This window comes from Podarcis melisellensis (assembly GCF_964234715.1).
Source record: "Podarcis melisellensis genome assembly, chromosome: 8".
NCBI lineage: Eukaryota > Metazoa > Chordata > Lepidosauria > Squamata > Lacertidae > Podarcis > Podarcis melisellensis.
In genome coordinates, this window is record NC_138540.1 from 36,813,803 (window position 1) to 36,832,601 (window position 18,799).

Consider the following 18,799-nt stretch of genomic DNA (forward strand, 5'->3'; position numbering starts at 1 on the left):
AGAGGGAAATGTCATCCAGCAATCAAAGACTGAATGCCATCAAGCTTTCCACTCATCCACCTCAGACCTTTCAAGATTGTAATTCTGCAGCTGGGTAGACCCAGGTTCAAATGCTTGACCAGCAACTGCAATAGCCCTGGAATGTGCAGCCCCTTTCATGCATCCAGACCAGCCATGCTTGCTTTCGTTGAGCACATTTTCAAGTCACAAAATTAGCCCCGTGTATACTTTTGGCAGACTGCTTCCAGGGTGACGGTGAGTTTTGTTGTGTGTCAAACTTTCCTAATACAGTGCTGTCAACAAAGTTGCCAACTGACCTGGAACAAAAACCAGCCTGAAATGCTCCTGTGCTCAGAAGCTATCTGGGGAACAATTATGTGGCAGAAGCTGGGCAGTGTCACTAGTTCTGCTTCTAGATTTGGTCTCAGGGGATGAGTGCTTCAGAGGAGGGGCTGTTCTTTATTTAGGGCCATGATAATCATGTTCTACCTCCACAGTCAGAGGCGGTGAATGCCAAATGCTGGGAATCACAGGTGGGTAAAGTTGTCGTGTTCAGGTCCTGCTTTGGGTTTCCCATAGACATCTCGTTGGCCACTGTGGGGATGCTGAATTCAATGGGCCAATGTCCTGATCCAGCATGCCTCTTCTTATATTCTTAAGGGCAGGACTGCCAGACTCACCACTGACATTTGCTACAGATTTAAGAACATGTGCTTGAGATTGCTTTCCCTTCCTACCTCTCATTCCTTGCCTCTTATCTTCTTAGACTGTGAACCTAAGGGCAGGAAGTGTCTAGGAACTTATATCTTTCTGTAAGCTGCCCATTGTTGTTGTTGTTGTTGTTGTTTAGTCGTGTCCGACTCTTCGTTACCCCATGGACCAGAGCACGCCAGGCACTCCTGTCTTCCACTGCCTCCCGCAGTTTGGTCAGACTCATGTTTGTAGCTTCAAAGACACTATCCAACCATCTCGTCCTCTGTCGTCCCCTTCTCTTTGTGCCCTCCATCTTTCCCAACATCAGGGTCTTTTCCAGGGAGTCTTCTCCTCTCATGAGGTGGCCAAAGTATTGGAGCCTCAGCTTCATGATCTGTCCTTCCAGTGAGCACTCAGGGCTGATTTCCTTAAGAATGGATAGGTTTGATCTTCTTGCAGTCCATGGGACTCTCAAGAGTCTCCTCCAGCACCATAATTCAAAAGCATCAATTCTTCGGCAATCAGCCTTCTTTATGGGCCAGCTTTCACTTCCATACATCACTACTGGGAAAACCATAGCTTTTACTATATGGACCTTTGTTGGCAAGGTGATGTCTCTACTTTTTAAGATGCTGTCTAGGTTTGTCATTGCTTTCCATAAGCTTTTGTCATAAGCTGCCCATTACCATCTGATAATAGCCCTCCTCAAGTGTTTGCTGTAAACCTGTCATGGCCCATAAATCCAGCACCAATTCAAAGAGGCAGGCCAAGTTCAGGGTCCTGAGCTGATTGCTGGAGATCAGGAGAACACAGTGCCTAAGTCTTTCAGATGGAAGCCCCCAGAAGAACATCCCAGACCACCATTGCTTGTTCTCACAGTGGCCAAAGTTATAAACTAAAGGAAGAAGAAAAAGCAGCCAATTGGCTTAGCCTTCCGAGGCCGAGGTCAAGTGTGCCCAGATGTCCCCTCCCCTCTGCACGAACCTGTCCGTGGGAAACCTGCAAGCAGGACCTGAGAATTCTTGCTTCCTGCATTTTCTAGGAACTGATATTCAGGAACATTACTGCACCTGACTTTGGAGGCTCTGGCACAGCCATCATGGCTAGTAGCCACTGATAGCCTTATCTTCCATGAAGGTAATATTATTTTAATGCCATACAAGGTGGTGACCATCACAATCTCTTGATGGCAGCAAATTCCATAGTTTACTTACATGCTGCATGAAGAAGTGTTTTATTTGGATGCCCTGGTGTTAAGTGAAAGGGAGAAAAAATGTTCTCTAGCCACTTTCTCCATGCCATGCATAGTTTTACAAACTTCTGTCACGACACTTCTAACTCTCCTTTTCTGCAAACGAAAAAGTCTTTGATAAATTTCAAAGCTAGTTCAGGTCAACCCTATTGAGGAAGCATTGCCCTCGCTCAGAATCAGGTTTGTTCATTCTTAGTGATGTTGCTCCACAGCCAGATCCAGTTGTCTGTGTGATGACATCCTCTTTGCAGTTTCATTTTCAGTTCCTTACCTAATGTCCTTTTGGAATGGACTTCATCTTTATTTCCACAGTTGCTGCACACGGGGTCTTCTTGAACAGAGTTGCTGATCTTTCTTTTCTATAACAGCTTCCTAGGAAGGCACTTGATTGGGAAAGTCTGTTTTGTAGTTTCGGAATATAGGAGCTGCTTTCCAAATTTCCTAGGGAGGCACTAAATTGGGAAAGCCTCTTTTGTACTTTCAGAATATTGTCTTGTATTTTCTAGATCTATATTCTTTTTGAGGTTGAGGGCTAGGGATAGAATTAGGCGGTTCCACGCTCCCGCCCCACCTTTGCCACTCTCAACATGGCAGAGATCTCCTTGCTGCGGCAAGTTCCGCCACACTTAGGACGGCTTACATGTTTCCTCCGCCCCTAGTCTGTTGCTATTGGCCGCGATAAGACATGGCGACCTCAGTGGTCCAATCCCCTTCTTTGTTTTTCTTCCGCCCCCTGAGAGTGCTAAGAGGAAGGCCTCCAGCCCCATTGACTTGCCAGAGTGTATACCGAATTTGGGATTCCGACAAACGAGGGAAAAGGTTCGCTGGGCTTTATAATGCGCCGCGCGGGGCCGTGCGTGGCATCGGCGCAGCACCAGCTGTTCCGCCACCTCGTTCTCCGTTCTTCCGGCAGGCCGCGGCCTAGCGTCGTCGCCATGGCAACCGCAGCCTTCCCAGGCCCGACGGCCATGGAGGAAGCTCTGAGCCGCGCGGTCCCGCCGCTGCCGCCTTACGAGACCCGGGAGAAAGTGGCGGCGCCAGCCGGGGCCGCCCTGGAGCAGCGCAGCGCGGAGTTCATGCGCTACTACCGCGCCCTGGAGAGCGGCAGGCCGAGGGCCGAGCTGCTGAGCCGCCTGGCCCGCGACTTCGGCGTCGAGCACGGCCGGGTGGCCGAAGTGAGCGGGAAGGTGGCCCGGCTGCTGCAGCAACAACAGCAGCAGCAACAGGAGGCGGCTGGGGAGAAAGGGGAGCACGAACCCGGCGCCCTCCTGCAGGCCGAGGACCGGCTCCGCCACTACCTCACGCCGCGCTACCGGGGCCTCTTCCAGCACCTCGGCAGGCAGGAGGGCGGCCTCCGCTTCCTGGTGGAGCTCCGCAGGGACCTGCTCGAAGCCCTGGCGGCCAGGGAGGCCGAAGGGCCGCATGTCAGGGTGAGCCCCGGGAGGGTTTTTCTTCCCTTTCCTTCAAATATGTATGTGTAACTCAGAGGAGACCAGTGGAAAACACAGAGACGCAAGTTCGCCGTGTCTATTAATTTACTCTTGAATAAGGCTTAGTTGGTTGCAGCCCATATTTCGTACCGCCTACTGTTACAAATCTCGTAAGCGGCTTACAATGTATTCATTAATTGCTTTTTTTACACCCCGCCTTTCTCCCAGTGCAAGACCCAAGGCGCCTCCCAGTATTAAATTTAAACAGATTAAGTTAAAGCTATTTTTATTTAAAACAACAGCAATACACATATATCAGTAATATGTGGTCTGAAGGGAGGTTTGTTTGCATGTACAGTAATGGGGAAGGTAGACATCCCCCGAGCTCCAACTCTTCTCCTTTAAAAACAGCCTTTCAGGCAGAAATTCATTGAAATTTACCGTAATTATTATTATTTAAAAGGCATATATCACTGTTTTTTTCCTGCACCCATAGTTCTTCAGTGTTTTCACTTTGGGGGTTGTCTTATGTCTCTTATTTTTATTTAAATTGCTTCATAAACTTGTTTATTATAAGCCAGAGAACTTTAAGCTATTGGGATGGCGAATGTATACAACAGCCCTGTGAGGTTGATAAGGCTGTCTTAATTTTTAAAATTCATCTCAACCAGCAGCCATCAACATAATCTTGTGTCAAAGCCATAAGTTAATGATAAATTGTGTGAAGGACTCTGTCTCATCTGTGCTACTTTTTTGGGCAACCCCAAATTTTAGTGCTGTAGAGGTAAAAACAGTATTCAATTGAACAGCATAACTTTGAGGTAGGAGGTGAAGGAATCAACGGTGCAAAGGGAGGTGTTATTGACAGCTTATATCTCCAGTCAGTTTTTCCTCTGACTGAAGACTCAGTGTAGTCCAAATCTGCATATCTTTCTAGATTGCACATTCCCCAGTTTTTTATAGCTCTATTTCTGTGCTGCTGCAATCTGATACACTGAAATTAAGCAGGTGATGACCTTCCCGGAACTTCATGCCAAGAACATCGCCTGGTTTCCCTTTGTGGCAGGCTGCTGTTAAAAGTATGGAAGTGAGACCTGCAGGAAGAGCCTGACAAGCTTTGGAAATGTCATGAAGCCTACTAGTTTGATCTGACCCACTCTTTACTTCATTGCCCTGGGAGTCTTTGCTCTCCATTTGAGTGAAGTTTAGAATCCATGATGTGATTGCATTTTATTCTGCTTGGGTGTTGTTGTTTTTAACTAGATCTGATGGGGCATTCTATAGATGCAGATAAATGCTGGTAGTGAAGAGAAGGCTCCCCATGACAGAAGTTCCCTTCCCAAAATGTTAAAGTTGATGAAGCCAGCATCAGGGTCAAAAGGCTCATCCCCACTGTCCCCTTCATCCCATAAGGTTTCAACACCTGAAGAGGACTATTACTACAACTTATCCTACCACAAAATATAAACTATGTTCTATTTCACACTTCCCAAACTCTTCAGTCCTACCTCAATGCCTACTCCTGCACCGAAGATCAGGGTTATCTTGTGGGGAGACTACATGAGTACAGCAGGCTCCCTGCCACAGAAGCTCCCTTCCCAACATATAGGGAAAAGTTTTTTAAGAATTCAGGAGAGTGAAAATTTGACACATATTTGTTCCTTATATGTATGGGATGTTAGACCAGGGTGAGATGGGGTAAATGGGGGCAGGTTCATTCATGCAATATGTGGGAGGGTGTGTGGAATGGTCACACAGTTATGTGTGCAAAATGTCTGATACTCATATACAGCACTGGCAAACACGCTTACTAGGGCAAAGTTTGTGTGTCAGTGCCAGGGTTCTGTTTTCAGCTGCTTCAGATCAGCACATGATGTGCTAATAATATGGTTGGCCTTGGCAACGAATGCTGAATGAAACGAAAGAGGTGCAATTCAACTATTTCTGCACTAGCCTTGATATTAGGCAAGATACACGACATATACTCTAGATTTTAAGAAGTTTGACCAGAGAGTCTGTTGAGAAAAAATGTTTTTGTAATACTTTTTATACATGCCACTTCATACACCTGGACCAGTGTCTATATTTTTAAAGATTCTGCTGCATATTGTACAGCTCATACTTGTAAGAAACAAGCTGTTTATAATTACAAGTATTACATATCTAGTTCAGAGTGTAGGAATAATGGTCAGAACACAAGTCCTTCATCCTTCTTCACTGGTTTGTTTCAGCAGTATCCTTTGGCAGTGGTAGGCTGGCAGCAAATGCTGATCCCCAGCCCCCTGGACAGAGACATTGAATAACACTACTGTTTAGTTCCATTATTGTACAGATGCTGATGCTTTCTAGAAGCTTGCTGCTTCTGCCCAGATATTGGTACCCTTTTCCTGGACCTAAATTTTTTGGCTGCAGCTCCTCTCAGCTAACTAGTAGCCTTTCTAAAAGATGGAAGCATCAGCGGTTAAATATTTCCCCCCATCCACATAGATACAGTTTAGCAGGAGCAAACAGAATGTTCCCAAAACCTCATTTTAAAATGACAAACTGTTATATGGGGTTTTATATCTGGTTAATTCAGCACTGCAAATTGGAAGCTCCAGAAGCCTTATCCTATAAACCTGCTTTAGTAACTTCAGTCTAAATAGCTTCCTGTAGAGTAGCAGTTCTGCCACATGTGTCAGGAGAACAGTTAATCCTTGTTGAAGATCCTGCTTTTGAGCCATCAAATGACGTTTTAACATATCTTGTTGAGCTTCTTACATGCCCAAGCACTGATCAAGTGAGTCCTCTTGTGCCGCATTAGTATGCTGCAGCCAGGGCAGGGCAACAAATACTGGTGTAGTAGAGTCAGTGACTGCTGAGGTGGCCTATTGTGAGTTCTGCAATTTTCATACATAATCCCAGGAGCTGCTACAGCATCTTGTAGGATGAGGCCATCACCAGCAATAGTTTCCACACGTTCACAGCATTTATTTATTCTCTCCCTTAATGGCATTACTTCTATCCAATGCATGACTGAGTATATTGCAGTCATAAATAAGATTGTTTGGTCATCAAGATACAAGTGCTGTTGGAATATGAATGAATTATATGTTTTTAGACCTGATTTGTAGTCCTCATCTTGCTGGTCTTGCTAGTGTGACCGAGGCTGAGGTCATTGGAGCCCTACTACTCATGATGAACAAATTGTCCTCGGCAGCAGTAGAACTGTAGCCTGTTCCTATAGCTTGGAGCATATAAGTAGAAATGTTGAATGTTGCATTATGTGAACAATGAATAGTGGAGTTTATATCGAGAGAGAATGCACATCCCTCAAAATATGGATAGATTTGTATTCAAGGATAGTATTCTAAGGTTAAACAGTCACCAGGATCAAGAGCAATGGCCCAGAGAAAATGACTCTACTCCTTAGTGACTAGTTGCTAAGAAACAGTAAATGTCTTCCTGCTGAATTTGTGGAAGATGATAGATTCTTGTGACCTAGGTACAGCGCTTCTATTCAGGCATATCTACCAGCAAAAGTTCAACTGTACATTTTATGGTAAAAAGAATTTCCCTGAGAGTATAAAAAATGTCCTTTGGTAGCACGGAAGACCATCTATTTTTAAGCGCCAAGGAGATTTTGCTTTTCTTTCAAGGCATGATGTGCCCCAGAGCTCCTCTTTAAGTCTCATCGCCTATAAAGTTTTACACATCTCCGTAGTCGAAACAATAGTAAACCATGTGGACAGCACAATAATATTGTTTCTAAAAATGGTCTTGACACCAGTATCTGACTAAGCAGTCAGACCTTTGCAAGTGAAACAGGGATTGTAGAAATTCTAGCTCAATATTTAAATAAGGCAAACAGTCAAGAGGAGATTTTGCTGTTATTTATATTTCAATGAGGACAATAACTTTCAAAGTGCCCTTTGCAAGGAGCTAACAGCTTGAAATTCTGATTTTTTAAATTGCTCATTTAGGTTTACATGCATCATGGCAACCCTTGTGTGCTATTACATATCCATTATAGAAGCTGACATTTATTTATTTAGGTGATTTATATACTGCTCGATATTTCAAAGACATCACAGAGTGGTTTACATAATAAAAACATCAGAAACAAACACAGAAACTACAATAAAAATCAACATTTTAAAGCAGCACAAAACATATGGAGACCATATTGCCACTAGTAGATCCAAAATACAGAAATATAACAGAAGCAAGCAGCCCTGCACCAAATATAGAAGTTTGCATGTACTCTCAGTTCTGCTGCTATTATCTCCCTTTACCACAGGAACATCCAGATCCACAACTGCAACTTCACTAGTAGTCTTCAAACGTTAATTTAGAGAAAAGGTAGTTAACTCCAAGTAACTAAAATTAATGACAACCTGCATTACAATATTCTGAGTTTTTCTTAATGGAGGTTAGAAGAACTGGTTTAATTTTTATGCATTAAGTCAATGGTTCACAACTGATTGTTTCTTCATTACCCCATCATCCCCAACTTAAATTGGGAAGGAGGGCTACCCTTTTGTTCTAATGAAGCTTCTAATGATATTATATTGTCGCACATTAGAAAAATCATCCTCATAAGCAGAAGGCTGTCTGCATATGACTGCGCAAGAATCACTTGCGTTGGTCCAGGATTAGGTAACCCAGAATATATTAAATTGTGTATTGGGAAGTAGAAGCAGCATAAAGCAAAAATTATTTCAGACTTTCTTCCCCAATAATGAGCTTATATAAGAAATGCATTGACCATACTCATTCATACTCATTAAATATGTTTCTTAGGTTTTTGGAAAGAACAATAATTTCCTGCTTCATATGTGATGCTGTAGAAATTCTATCTGGATTCATGTCTTGCCATCTGAGCTAGACTTCTTGCAAAGGACAAGAATGTTAATTCTGGAGGCATTAGGTTTTCAGTTTCTCTTACTGATTTGGAGTTAGTAGACTCAGAACTGTAATAGGTTCTTCCTGATCATAATGAGTTTGTTTTATCTACAGCAGACATGCTGCTGAAGCTTTTCTGCTTTCTGTGGAATATTTTGGGGATTGTAGCCTTGACTTTTCGATTGCAAGGCAAAGAGAACACTTCTATTGGATTAGAATAGGAATCCACAGGCCTTTTGAGCTTGTGGGCACATTTGGAATTATGAGAGAGCATAGTGGGCTCCCTCACAAAGTGACTGATGTGGCTTCTCTCTCCCATGCAATACACCCATCTCACAAAATGCATTTCTTTCTCTCCCTTTCCCAGACAAAACAGCTGTTTTACAAAAAGCAAATTCTCCCTTTGCCAACCAACTTATCCTTTCTCATCTGTTTCTTTCTCCACAGTCAGCTATGCATACATGGACTCTCTTGCTCCTAGATGCTCTTCCTTTCCCCCTTTAGCTATCTGCCCTGCACTGAGGCACAGCTGCTACATTGTACTTCTTCTCTTTGGCATCAATGTGTCCTGTTTCTGGTGGCTTCCGATTGGAACTGTTTTCTTTGCTGATGGCAGCCAATTAGGAGAAAGAACAGTTCTAACTGACTACCCCCAACAGATATAACTATTATCTCTCCTCTTTTTCAAGTCTTCTGGCCAATCAGAATGGTAGGAGGGCAAAGCAAACAATTTGGGGGAGGGGGAGGGAAATGAAGCAGAAATTTGACTGTTGCCATTATAATTTGTAATTTGGCCTGGATGTAATTAAAAAGCTCGGTGGATGCTCTGATAGGATTCTGAGGGCACCACCATTGGGACTGTGATGTTAAATTTATGTGATATTTATGACACTCAGAACATAATTTGCATACAGAAAGGAAAGCACCAATTGCCAATTCTGAAAAGAGAGAGTTAACAGACATAATTAAAGGAAGTACAGTGGTACCTCGGGTTACAAACACTTCAGGTTACAGACTCCGCTAACCCGGAAGTAGTACCTCGGGTTAAGAACTTTGCTTCAGGATGAGAACAGAAATTGCACGACGGCGGCAGCGGGAGGCCCCATTAGCTAAAGTGGTACCTCAGTTAAGAACAATTTCAGATTAAGAATGGACTTCCGGTACGAATTAACTTCTTAACCCGAGGTACCCCTATCTATTTTAATGTAGAACAGAGTAGTTAATTTAAGTTTAAACAAAATGTGTGTATCTGTGAATGAAGCGTTTAGAGCTAGGATATAAGATTGACTTTTGCTGCTCTGGTGTCTTTCGGGAGACAATAATTAATTTAACTTAATGCCATCGATGGATTACTGTAGAATGAAGTATGTCTATGGTGTATACTACTCAGAGCTAGTATACTAATCCAGTAGCGAATATAGTGTATAAAAGGATAATCTGTTGTTTTTGATAGAAAAGCTTTCATTTTGGAGTTTTGGAAGTAATTACCTTGGTCAAGTGAAAACTCTCTGATGTATTCCTTTAAGTACTTCATTTTTTATTCTTGTAAGAGCATTATGGCAGATGTCTGTGCTTTGCTAAGATTGTTCTGAGATCTCAGTTCATGAAACTGTGCTGTGCATTTTTCAATAAATCATCAGGTAGGTGAGGATGTCCTGAGTATTTTGTAGCAGCAAACTACCTCATCACCCTAATGTCTCCTGCTGGTTGAATTGTTATTTTCTGTAAAATGTCCCACTATATTTATTTGCTTAAACTGAGGTCTGTGGCAGGGGAATCTAAACAGTATTTTTATGGATTACCCCCTTCAACAATTTGCAGACACTTAACAAATACACCCTCATACATGGTTTCAGAGAATGTTAAACATTTGCTCTGTATTATAGCAATATTACCATTCAAAAAAGAAGGAATTGCTAGCTGTAGAATATTTCAAGAAGGATTGTTAGCTGTTCTCTATTCATTACAAGCCTCAGGTCAGTCTCCACTATTTTGTGTTTATTTTAAAATTACTTAGTCTGTCCCCCCACCCCATCCCCAGTAAACTTGTTTTTAAGCATATACTTCATACAACAATGCAGTGTTGGGAATGAAACTCTAGGGGATTCTTTGGAAAGCCAGTAACTGACTGCACTAGAAAATGCTCCCAAGGTCATTCTGAGTCTAGCCATAAATTGCAGCAAATTCAAGTACCAAGACAGGCAGGAGAGCTTTTTTTACTATGCTTCCCAAGAGGTTGAGTTGCCTTGATGCTAAACCCTCAGCAGCGGATGTCCCTTTGGAGCAATGATGCTCCAGCTGACATTGCAAGGGGTGATAACTTGTGGCAGCTGTCACTTACTACACTGTTCATTGGTGGGTGCCTTTATTTCTATAAACAGACACTTTTGTATGGGTTTTTAAATGTTTTATTCAGTTTACATTCTGCACACCAGTTGAAAAACATCTTACTATGCCAGAGGACTTTCAACGATGTCTTTCAAGGTCCCTCACGGTTTGACATGATTTCATCAGTGTGAACAGGGCCACAGCTGCAGGGTATCTTCATCTCCTTTCACCAACCTCCTAGTCCACAAATGTGTGGTAGTAGGAGGCATAGTTTTGCCTGATCCTCCATGCATTGGCCTTAAACAGTACAGCAGAGCTCATTATTGGCCCTTGGCTAGGATGGGCTAGCAGACAGGTTACCTAAGCTGCACTTGAGAAATACTACTGCAGGGATCAAACATAGCTTCTTGCTTTATTTATACATACATAAATAAAAATGTTTTTTTTTTTAATTAAATATATATATAACTCCTTGCCTCCTTTTTCTGTTTTTGGAAAGGCTGTTATCTAAAGTTAACACATAAGCTGGTGATTGCATCACATTTAATTATATTTCTTCTGTCATGTCCTTATGGCAGAATTCTCCAGGAAGTATATATAGAGTAGGCTGTGAAAGACCATTCAATTTAATTCAGTTGAAAAAAAGTGATTGCCAAAACATGCAAGCAGTGTTCCTGTCAGCTGAGGTGAGGTGGGTAGTGACCAGAGAAAGGACCTGCTCAATTGTAACACTCAATTTATGGGAACCCCCCCCCAGCTTCCAATAAAGCTTGCATGGCACCCACAATTTCAGGCACCAGGCAAAGACCTCTCTGTTATTAAATCTTGAGCTTTGGCCCCCTTTAATCTGTTACTTTAAAAATCTGTTGGTTATTGTTGTTGGATTTTAAAAATATTGACGTGTGACTTTACTGATCTCTTTTCTGCATAGAAATGCTTCAACATAATAATGAAATAATACTTATTTGGGTGAAGACTAGTCATTATAATTTATATTGAATATAATGGAAGACTAAGACTCTAGTCCTGTAGGCATTTACCTGGGAGCAAATCTCATTGAACTCAGTGGGGGTTTCATTTTGAATAGATGCCAATAGTTTAGTGCTGTAAGCAATCCTCTTGGTTGTCATGAAACAATGTTGCTATGTTGCTTCTACTGTTGAATTGATAAAATGGTTTCCCCCCTCTTATTTTTAGGAAATGAATGGAGTGTTAAAGAACATGCTGTCAGAATGGTTTTCCACAGGATTCCTAAATTTAGAGCGAGTTACATGGCAGTCGCCTTGTGAGATTCTTCAAAAGATTAGCGAGTAAGTGCCAAGAATTGCTGGTGTCTTCTTTTTTAAAAGTTCAGGAAGTCATGTGCACATGCAGATTCAAGGTTGCATGACAAAATAAATCTAGGGGAGAGAGCAGAGCCTTGTGAGTGTCTTCTCTCTGTGTTAAAATGTAATTGTTATTTTTTTTCCCAGTAGTGAAGCTGTACATCCTGTTAGAAACTGGATGGACATGAAACGCCGTGTTGGATCTTACAGAAGGTGCTATTACTTTGCCCACTGTGCAATACCTGGCGAGCCGTTGGTTGTTCTGCATGTTGCACTTACAGACGAGATATCTAGCAGCATCCAGGTATAGTTGCTCAACTTAATTTGTGAAAAATTTTGTTGCACATTAATCATCAGGCCTTGAGCATGTGGCTATGGAACACTTCCAAGCAGATCCTTGGAAATAAAGTACCTAAACATAATCTAAGTGAAAACTTGTGATTGAAACAAATGTCTTAATATAACATTTCAACGTGCTTTTGTGAGCATGTTAAGTAGCTCATTTGTCTATATTAACCTCTGTTAATCATTTGTGGTCAAGAAGAAGAAAAATATATAATTAATAATAATTGTTCATGCAGCTTCCATGCTTAGTCGCCTAGAGTGAGTTGTTGCTTTCTATTGATGACTAAGGAAGTGATTAGCCTGTCTTAATACTGGTTCTTAGATGTCTCTTATTCTTTTGTTTACTAATATTTTTGAAAGTCGTCAAACAGAGCAGCAAGTGCTTTTATGCATGTTATCTTTAGAAGTAAGATTTTCTTGTGAAATTTCTTGGAACTGTCCATAGAGATAGTAACTAGAATTAAGGAAGATTCATAGTTACATGTGGTGTCCAGATCGTCTGAACCAGAATTAGTAGATTTGCAAACAGATTTGAATTGAGGTTTATTTGTTAAAGCATTTTATATACTTCTCTTTGTCCTGTTGGGTTTCAGAACAGTGTATGAAGTCTGAATTGACAAACCATAGTTGAGGCTGTTGCTCTGCCTTCTGGAAGCCGCTTGAACACAAGGTTGAGAGGGCTGAGTAGTAGCAAAACACAAACAAACAAGCAGCTCTGAACTATGGTTAGTGCAAGCAGTAGTTTGATGTGATGTTCAAATTCAGCCAGTGTAGCAGAGAATTAAATAGTTGTCATTTTAGCCCTGTAAAGAGTTAGGCATTAGGCTACTGCTCATTCTTCACAGCAATATTACACTCTGTTGATGAAAATAGGAGACTTAAGCAAACTTTGGCCACTGTCCTGAGACTTTCTTTAGGCAAACAGAAGGGCTTGCTCATGCCCAGTTGAGCACCGACATCTTGTGTTTTCCTATTATCAAGCCCTAATGCTGCACCATGAGCTGCTTGTTAAACTCTCAACATGACAGCTGAGTATGCAAAGCAAGTATTTTGGGTCACAGGATTTTGGCTTATGTAGGATTCAGTGGGTTATAGAATGTGAAATTGTTGAATTTTGATGGTGATTGCAGTTACTAATGTTACTTATGGTTAATTTTTCTCTAGGCCATAGTGAAGGAGATTCCCCCCTTAGAAGTTGAGGATCTGAACAAAATCACCACTGCAATTTTCTATTCAATCAGTTTGACTCAGCAGGGCCTGCAGGGTGTGGAGCTGGGGACGTACCTCATCAAGCGAGTTGTTAAGGAACTGCAGGTATGTGTAAAAAATTGCCATTTGGTAATAGCACTAGAATCAAATTTGTATTTACAGTGGTACCTCTGGTCGCGAACGGGATGCGTTCTGGAGGTCCATTCGCAACATGAAAAGAGCGCAACCTGAAGCACCGTATCTGCACAGATGTGCGGCGCGATTTGGCTCTTGTGCGCATTCGCGAGCGGGGAAACCCGAAAGTAACCCTTTCTGGTACTTCTGGGTCGCCGCGGGATGTAACCTGAAAGAACGTAACATGAAGCAAATGTAACATGAGGTGTGACTATCTTCATTTCTTCTGGTGCACTTGTACTTGAAATGCAGTGTATAGGAACACAGGAAACTTCATTATGCAGAGTCAAATCATTGATCCACCTCGCTCAGTATTATCTGCATAGAATAGCAGCAATGTTCTAAGGTTCCAGGAAGAAATCCTTTGCAGCCTCACCTAAAAATACCAGGGATTGAACCTTGCATGCAAATCATGTGCTCAACCACTCTGGAATGCAAGCCAGGGACCACAAGCCACTGGACCTTAAGAGTTTGGCCCACCAGGCTGTTTGGGAGTAAACCATGCCCACCTCCTCAAAGAACCCTGTGGAAATTCGCAAGGAAACTTAAAAGTATGCCACAAATTAGCAGTGTGTAGTGTTCACCCTACTTTTCCAGATTTCCTGATAATGAGATTCCTGTGTTCAGAAACTGCTTAGGTCAAATTCACATATTGGAAGAGCCAGAGTGTGACTTTCCCTTCATCAAGTGTGTGAAATGAGGCATTCTGAAAGAGCCCCAACATGGTAGGATTGTGAAGATCATCTCCTGGAAAACATTTTTATTATGATAAAGTAACGTTTGTTAACTTGCTACCAAGGTGTCCTGTCACAAAGAATCATTTATGTCATATCTAATGAATGTGAAAATCTTACTATAATACTTCCACCTCATCTGTTAACTTAGGTTTCTGGAAATGACCACTCCTAGTGGGTTTGGGATTGTTCACTTGGGTTAAAGTCCATGGGTTTTTTGTGTGAGCACTGTATGCTTTAAACTTAGTTTAAGGCAGATGCTTCGGAATTTGTCTTAAGAGTGCAGCCTACTCATTTAAATACCAAACTAAATTACTTGGTACTGCTCCATTTGCTGGGGTTCATTCCCATAGATACTAATGTGTTGTAATACATTTCTCATGGCTGGATGTGAAATATCCTTTGGGGAATAAACAATGCAGGGAAAATAAGATATATCATTATTTGCTTTGTTTTCTCTCATCTATTTGATTAATTCCAAATCACTTAATTTCAAGCTTCTGTAACTTTTAATTTCCCAAGAAAAAGAGCATGTTAAATTATTGCCATCATGGCTGTGTCGGAATGTGAAGTGACATACTTTGAAGTTTGAACTGGAATGGTGGAAATTTTAACCATTTGAACCCTGAGATGTTTGTGAACTTCAGTAACTGGGGGTTAGTTTAAGAGGAGAAATAAGAATAGCTGGGGCAGTTCTGTCACTAAAAGGACATGAGTGCAAATACAATTGTGTGTAAAACAAATCACAACAAAACACTTTTCTAAATTAATTTTTGTATTTGGGCAGGGACTCTGACAAAGCAGTGTAGAACTGTGTAGAGCTCTCTTAGCATCAGCAAATAGACTGATATTACTTTAGCTCAGTAAGAGCTAAGCAAGGGACAAGTGTCTTATCAAGGAATGGGGACTTTGGCCTTCTTCAGTTACTCTTGTTTCCTAAGGCAGCTCATCCCTTTATTTGATATCTGCATATGTGGGTACATGGCAGGAAACCCACACAAGCTTTCTTAGACAGCAGAAAATAATCAATGTAACTTGAAAGTTTAACACTTTACACAAAACCACAGCCTAAGTTTTTTGAAAATGTAATGTTAGAAAAAAGAAAACTCGCTAGGCAAGTTCTTTTGTAGAAAGCTTGAGGAAAGTAAGTACAGAAAAAGGAAATGTGTTCCTTTGCACACAGCTTCTTGTGGTTAATTTGCAGCACGTAAACAGTCTTTAGATATATGATCAATATGAAATATTTAATCATTTTCCTGCAGCCTTTGATGTGCCCCAGGTTAACCACAATGGGCATCTATCTAAGTTGCAAAAGGAACAGGGTTACCTAAGATGCTGCACTTTTAAAAAAACTAGGCCATTCTCCAGTAAAAAATATTCAGTCCTTTATCCATTCACTTTAACCCAGTGTGACACTTCTGTCTGTAAATGCCACTGTAGCCTCAGAAACTGCATCTCAGCTGCCACTCTTCATAAAGGTAGCTGCAAACATCACCTATTAACATGTCATGCTACTAGATCACAAACAGTGCCCAGGATTGGGAGCGTGCAGTCATTCTAGTAAATATTTTTATGTGTGACAGCAGGCCACAGATTTTGATTTCTGTTTCCTTTCCCAGGTATCAGTAGGAATTAGCTTTAAAACTTTGCAATGCATCTGATAAAGTGGGTTCTATCGGATAAAAGCTTATGCTGTAATAAATTTTAGGCTGTAAGCGTGTCATAAGACTATATGTGTTAAATCTTTGCAAAGTGCAAGATAGGACCAACAAACCAAGCTTATTTTAAGGAGGAGTTATTCTGTCTGGTGAGGCTGTTGGCAAGGACTGCTTTAATCTGTTATAGTCAGGATAAAGATGGTGGCATTGCTTTCTTTTCCCCCTTGCCTTGGCTAATGCAGTTCATTGTTGTTTTAGATGAGTCACTGATAATAGAAAGGAATCTGCAACCTTCTACAGAAGCAGCAACAAAATAAACCCAGCATCTACTTCTTAATGGAGTGTGGGTTTCTGACAAGGAAATAAACATTAACGGATCTCTACTAGCAACCCTGGAAAGTAGCACATCAATTTAGCAGCAGCATAAATGGCCATGCTTTACTGCATCTATTTATTATTTTCTTCAGGAACTGGCCACATAAGATAAGCTTCTAAACTCAGCCATTCATCAGATATGAGATACTACAAAAACTAGGTCGTTTTGCCAATTTGTCTTGTTATTTCTTAAAATAAAAGAAGCACATGATTGCTTTTCTTATCCCTCCCCCCATTCCAAATAGATTCTGCCTTAATAAATTATGCTGAGGTTTACTCTTTTTTGTTTGTAAACAAAAGAAATGCTATTAAAAAACACATCAAGTTCTACATACAAGAGAGTTCTGTTGCACTTACATCCTGCTTGTGGGCTTCCTATAGCCACTGTGGAGGCAAAGTGCTGAACTGGTCTGACCCAACTGTGCTCTTACAGTACTAGAATCATAGAATTGTACAGTTGATCCAGAGCTTTCCCATTTCACCCGTGTGGACTATGCTGTTCAAATAAATACTCTGTTCAGGTTAGGGGCACCTGAATTTTTAGCTACAAGCTTTGTTATTATGGAAATAAGAATGCCTTACTTCCTTGTCCAGACTCTTTATTCTAAAAGATGGCTTCAAGTCTCTTAACTCCTATCTCTTACTACCAGTCACTTGGTATATGTTAAACTCAGAGTTTGTTTGTTTAACTCTTATTTTGTGTGAGATAGACAGAGGAGAGGGAGGCATATTGCTGCTGTTCCCTCAAATTGAAGATTCCTTTCCAGGGTGACTGCTACTCTGAATTCCCCACAGTTAATCTTAGTCTGATGAATGGAGACATTCTTTCTCTGCAGAGGATGGTGTGTTTGGGGGTGTACTGTTGTAGCTGTCCTGTTGCTAAACAGATTTAAACTGTGGATAAGATAAATATTTTTGTTCACCAAGCAGTTTGGCATCATCTGAGTTTTTCAAGAGAAGTGGTTGCTTATCTCACATACTTGGAGCGGCATCTAATAGTTGTTAGAGAATGGCTGATCAAGCCTTTATAGTATGGAAACTACCCTGCTGGGAGCTTAATTTACTACCTCAGTCTTGGGATCTTGAGAACTTGATATGTTGGGCAGAGGATATTTATTTCATTAGACAGAAATGAGAGATGAGGGATTTGTATCTTAAATGTTTTCCCACCTCGGTAGGTATGTTTTCCAACTGTGTTCTGAAATGGTTCTAAAAGGATATTAAACTCGCATAACCAGCATGCTCTTGACCTAAGGTCCCATTCTGCTCATTTATGAAGGAGATCTGGTCTGTTTCCTTTGCTGATTCTAAGAATTGATTTGGCCAGTTTCTGGGAAAACATAGTATGTGTTATTGCTATTATCCTACTGAGATAATAATAATAATAATAATAATAATAATAATAATAATAATAATAGATTGCTTTCCTTTATAAACTGAAAAACTGCAGGTGGAATTTCCTCAGATCAAAGCCTTCTCTACTCTGTCTCCCATTCCGGGATTCACCAAATGGTTCCTGGGCCTTCTTTCTTCACAGTCCAAGGAGACAGGCAGATGTGATCCTTTCACAGATCCTGAATATCAAGAAATATCTGAGATCACAGGAGATCCTGCTGTTGAAATTCTAAAGCGCCTCTTAGCAAACAATGAATGGGTGAGGTCGGAAAGACTGGTCCGAGCTTTACAGCAGCCACTTATGAGACTGTGTGCCTGGTATCTGTATGGAGAGAAGCACCGTGGCTATGCCCTTAACCCTGTGGCAAACTTCCATCTTCAGAACGGTGCAGTGTTATGGCGTTTGAACTGGATGGCCGACACAAGCCCCCGTGGCATCACTGCCTCTTGCGGAATGATGGTCAACTATCGCTATTTTTTGGAGGACACTATGAGTAACAGTGCTGCATATCTTGGAACTAAACAGATTAAAGCCTCAGAGCAGGTTCTATCCTTAGTAAATCAGTTTCAACAGAACAGCAAACTTTAAATAAATGAGGCAGCTTAAAAAACAACAAATGCCTGTTTAATTAAATGAGAGTCATGTGGTGTTTGTATATAAAAAGAGGGAATGTTGCTGATAAAACCAGCAGACACTGTCCCTAATCTCATCAAAGATTCAGTATTGAACTGCCAGGCCATTCTTGTTGCATTGACATGCTTTGCCAGAGAGGAAGAGCACATTTATGTTCTGGATGATACTTCCTGCAAACTGAAAGAGCTGGGTAAACTATACTTAGTGAAATGGCAAGCCAGTGGTGACTCCTATGAACTGTGTGTTGTCCCTTGCCTTGCTCACCAAATCAATAGCCTTGTTTAATCCACATCTTCAAAAGAGTCGCTGAACACCTGAGTGCTCTGACACATTAAAGGGAGAGGGAGATCAATACCAGAGTTA

General features: G+C 41.4%; 1 protein-coding gene across 1 annotated transcript; it reads left to right on the forward strand.

Moving 5' to 3' along the window:
- The first annotated feature begins 2,643 nt into the window (after window positions 1–2,643).
- Window positions 2,644–18,436, forward strand: MLYCD (malonyl-CoA decarboxylase). The gene is made up of 5 exons (XM_081924060.1): window positions 2,644–3,375; window positions 11,785–11,897; window positions 12,060–12,216; window positions 13,422–13,571; window positions 17,858–18,436. The coding sequence occupies exons 1-5, from the start codon at window positions 2,782–2,784 to the stop codon at window positions 18,389–18,391; spliced, it is 1,548 nt and encodes a 515-aa protein (XP_081780186.1). The 5' UTR covers window positions 2,644–2,781; the 3' UTR covers window positions 18,392–18,436.
- The last annotated feature ends 363 nt before the right edge of the window (window positions 18,437–18,799 follow it).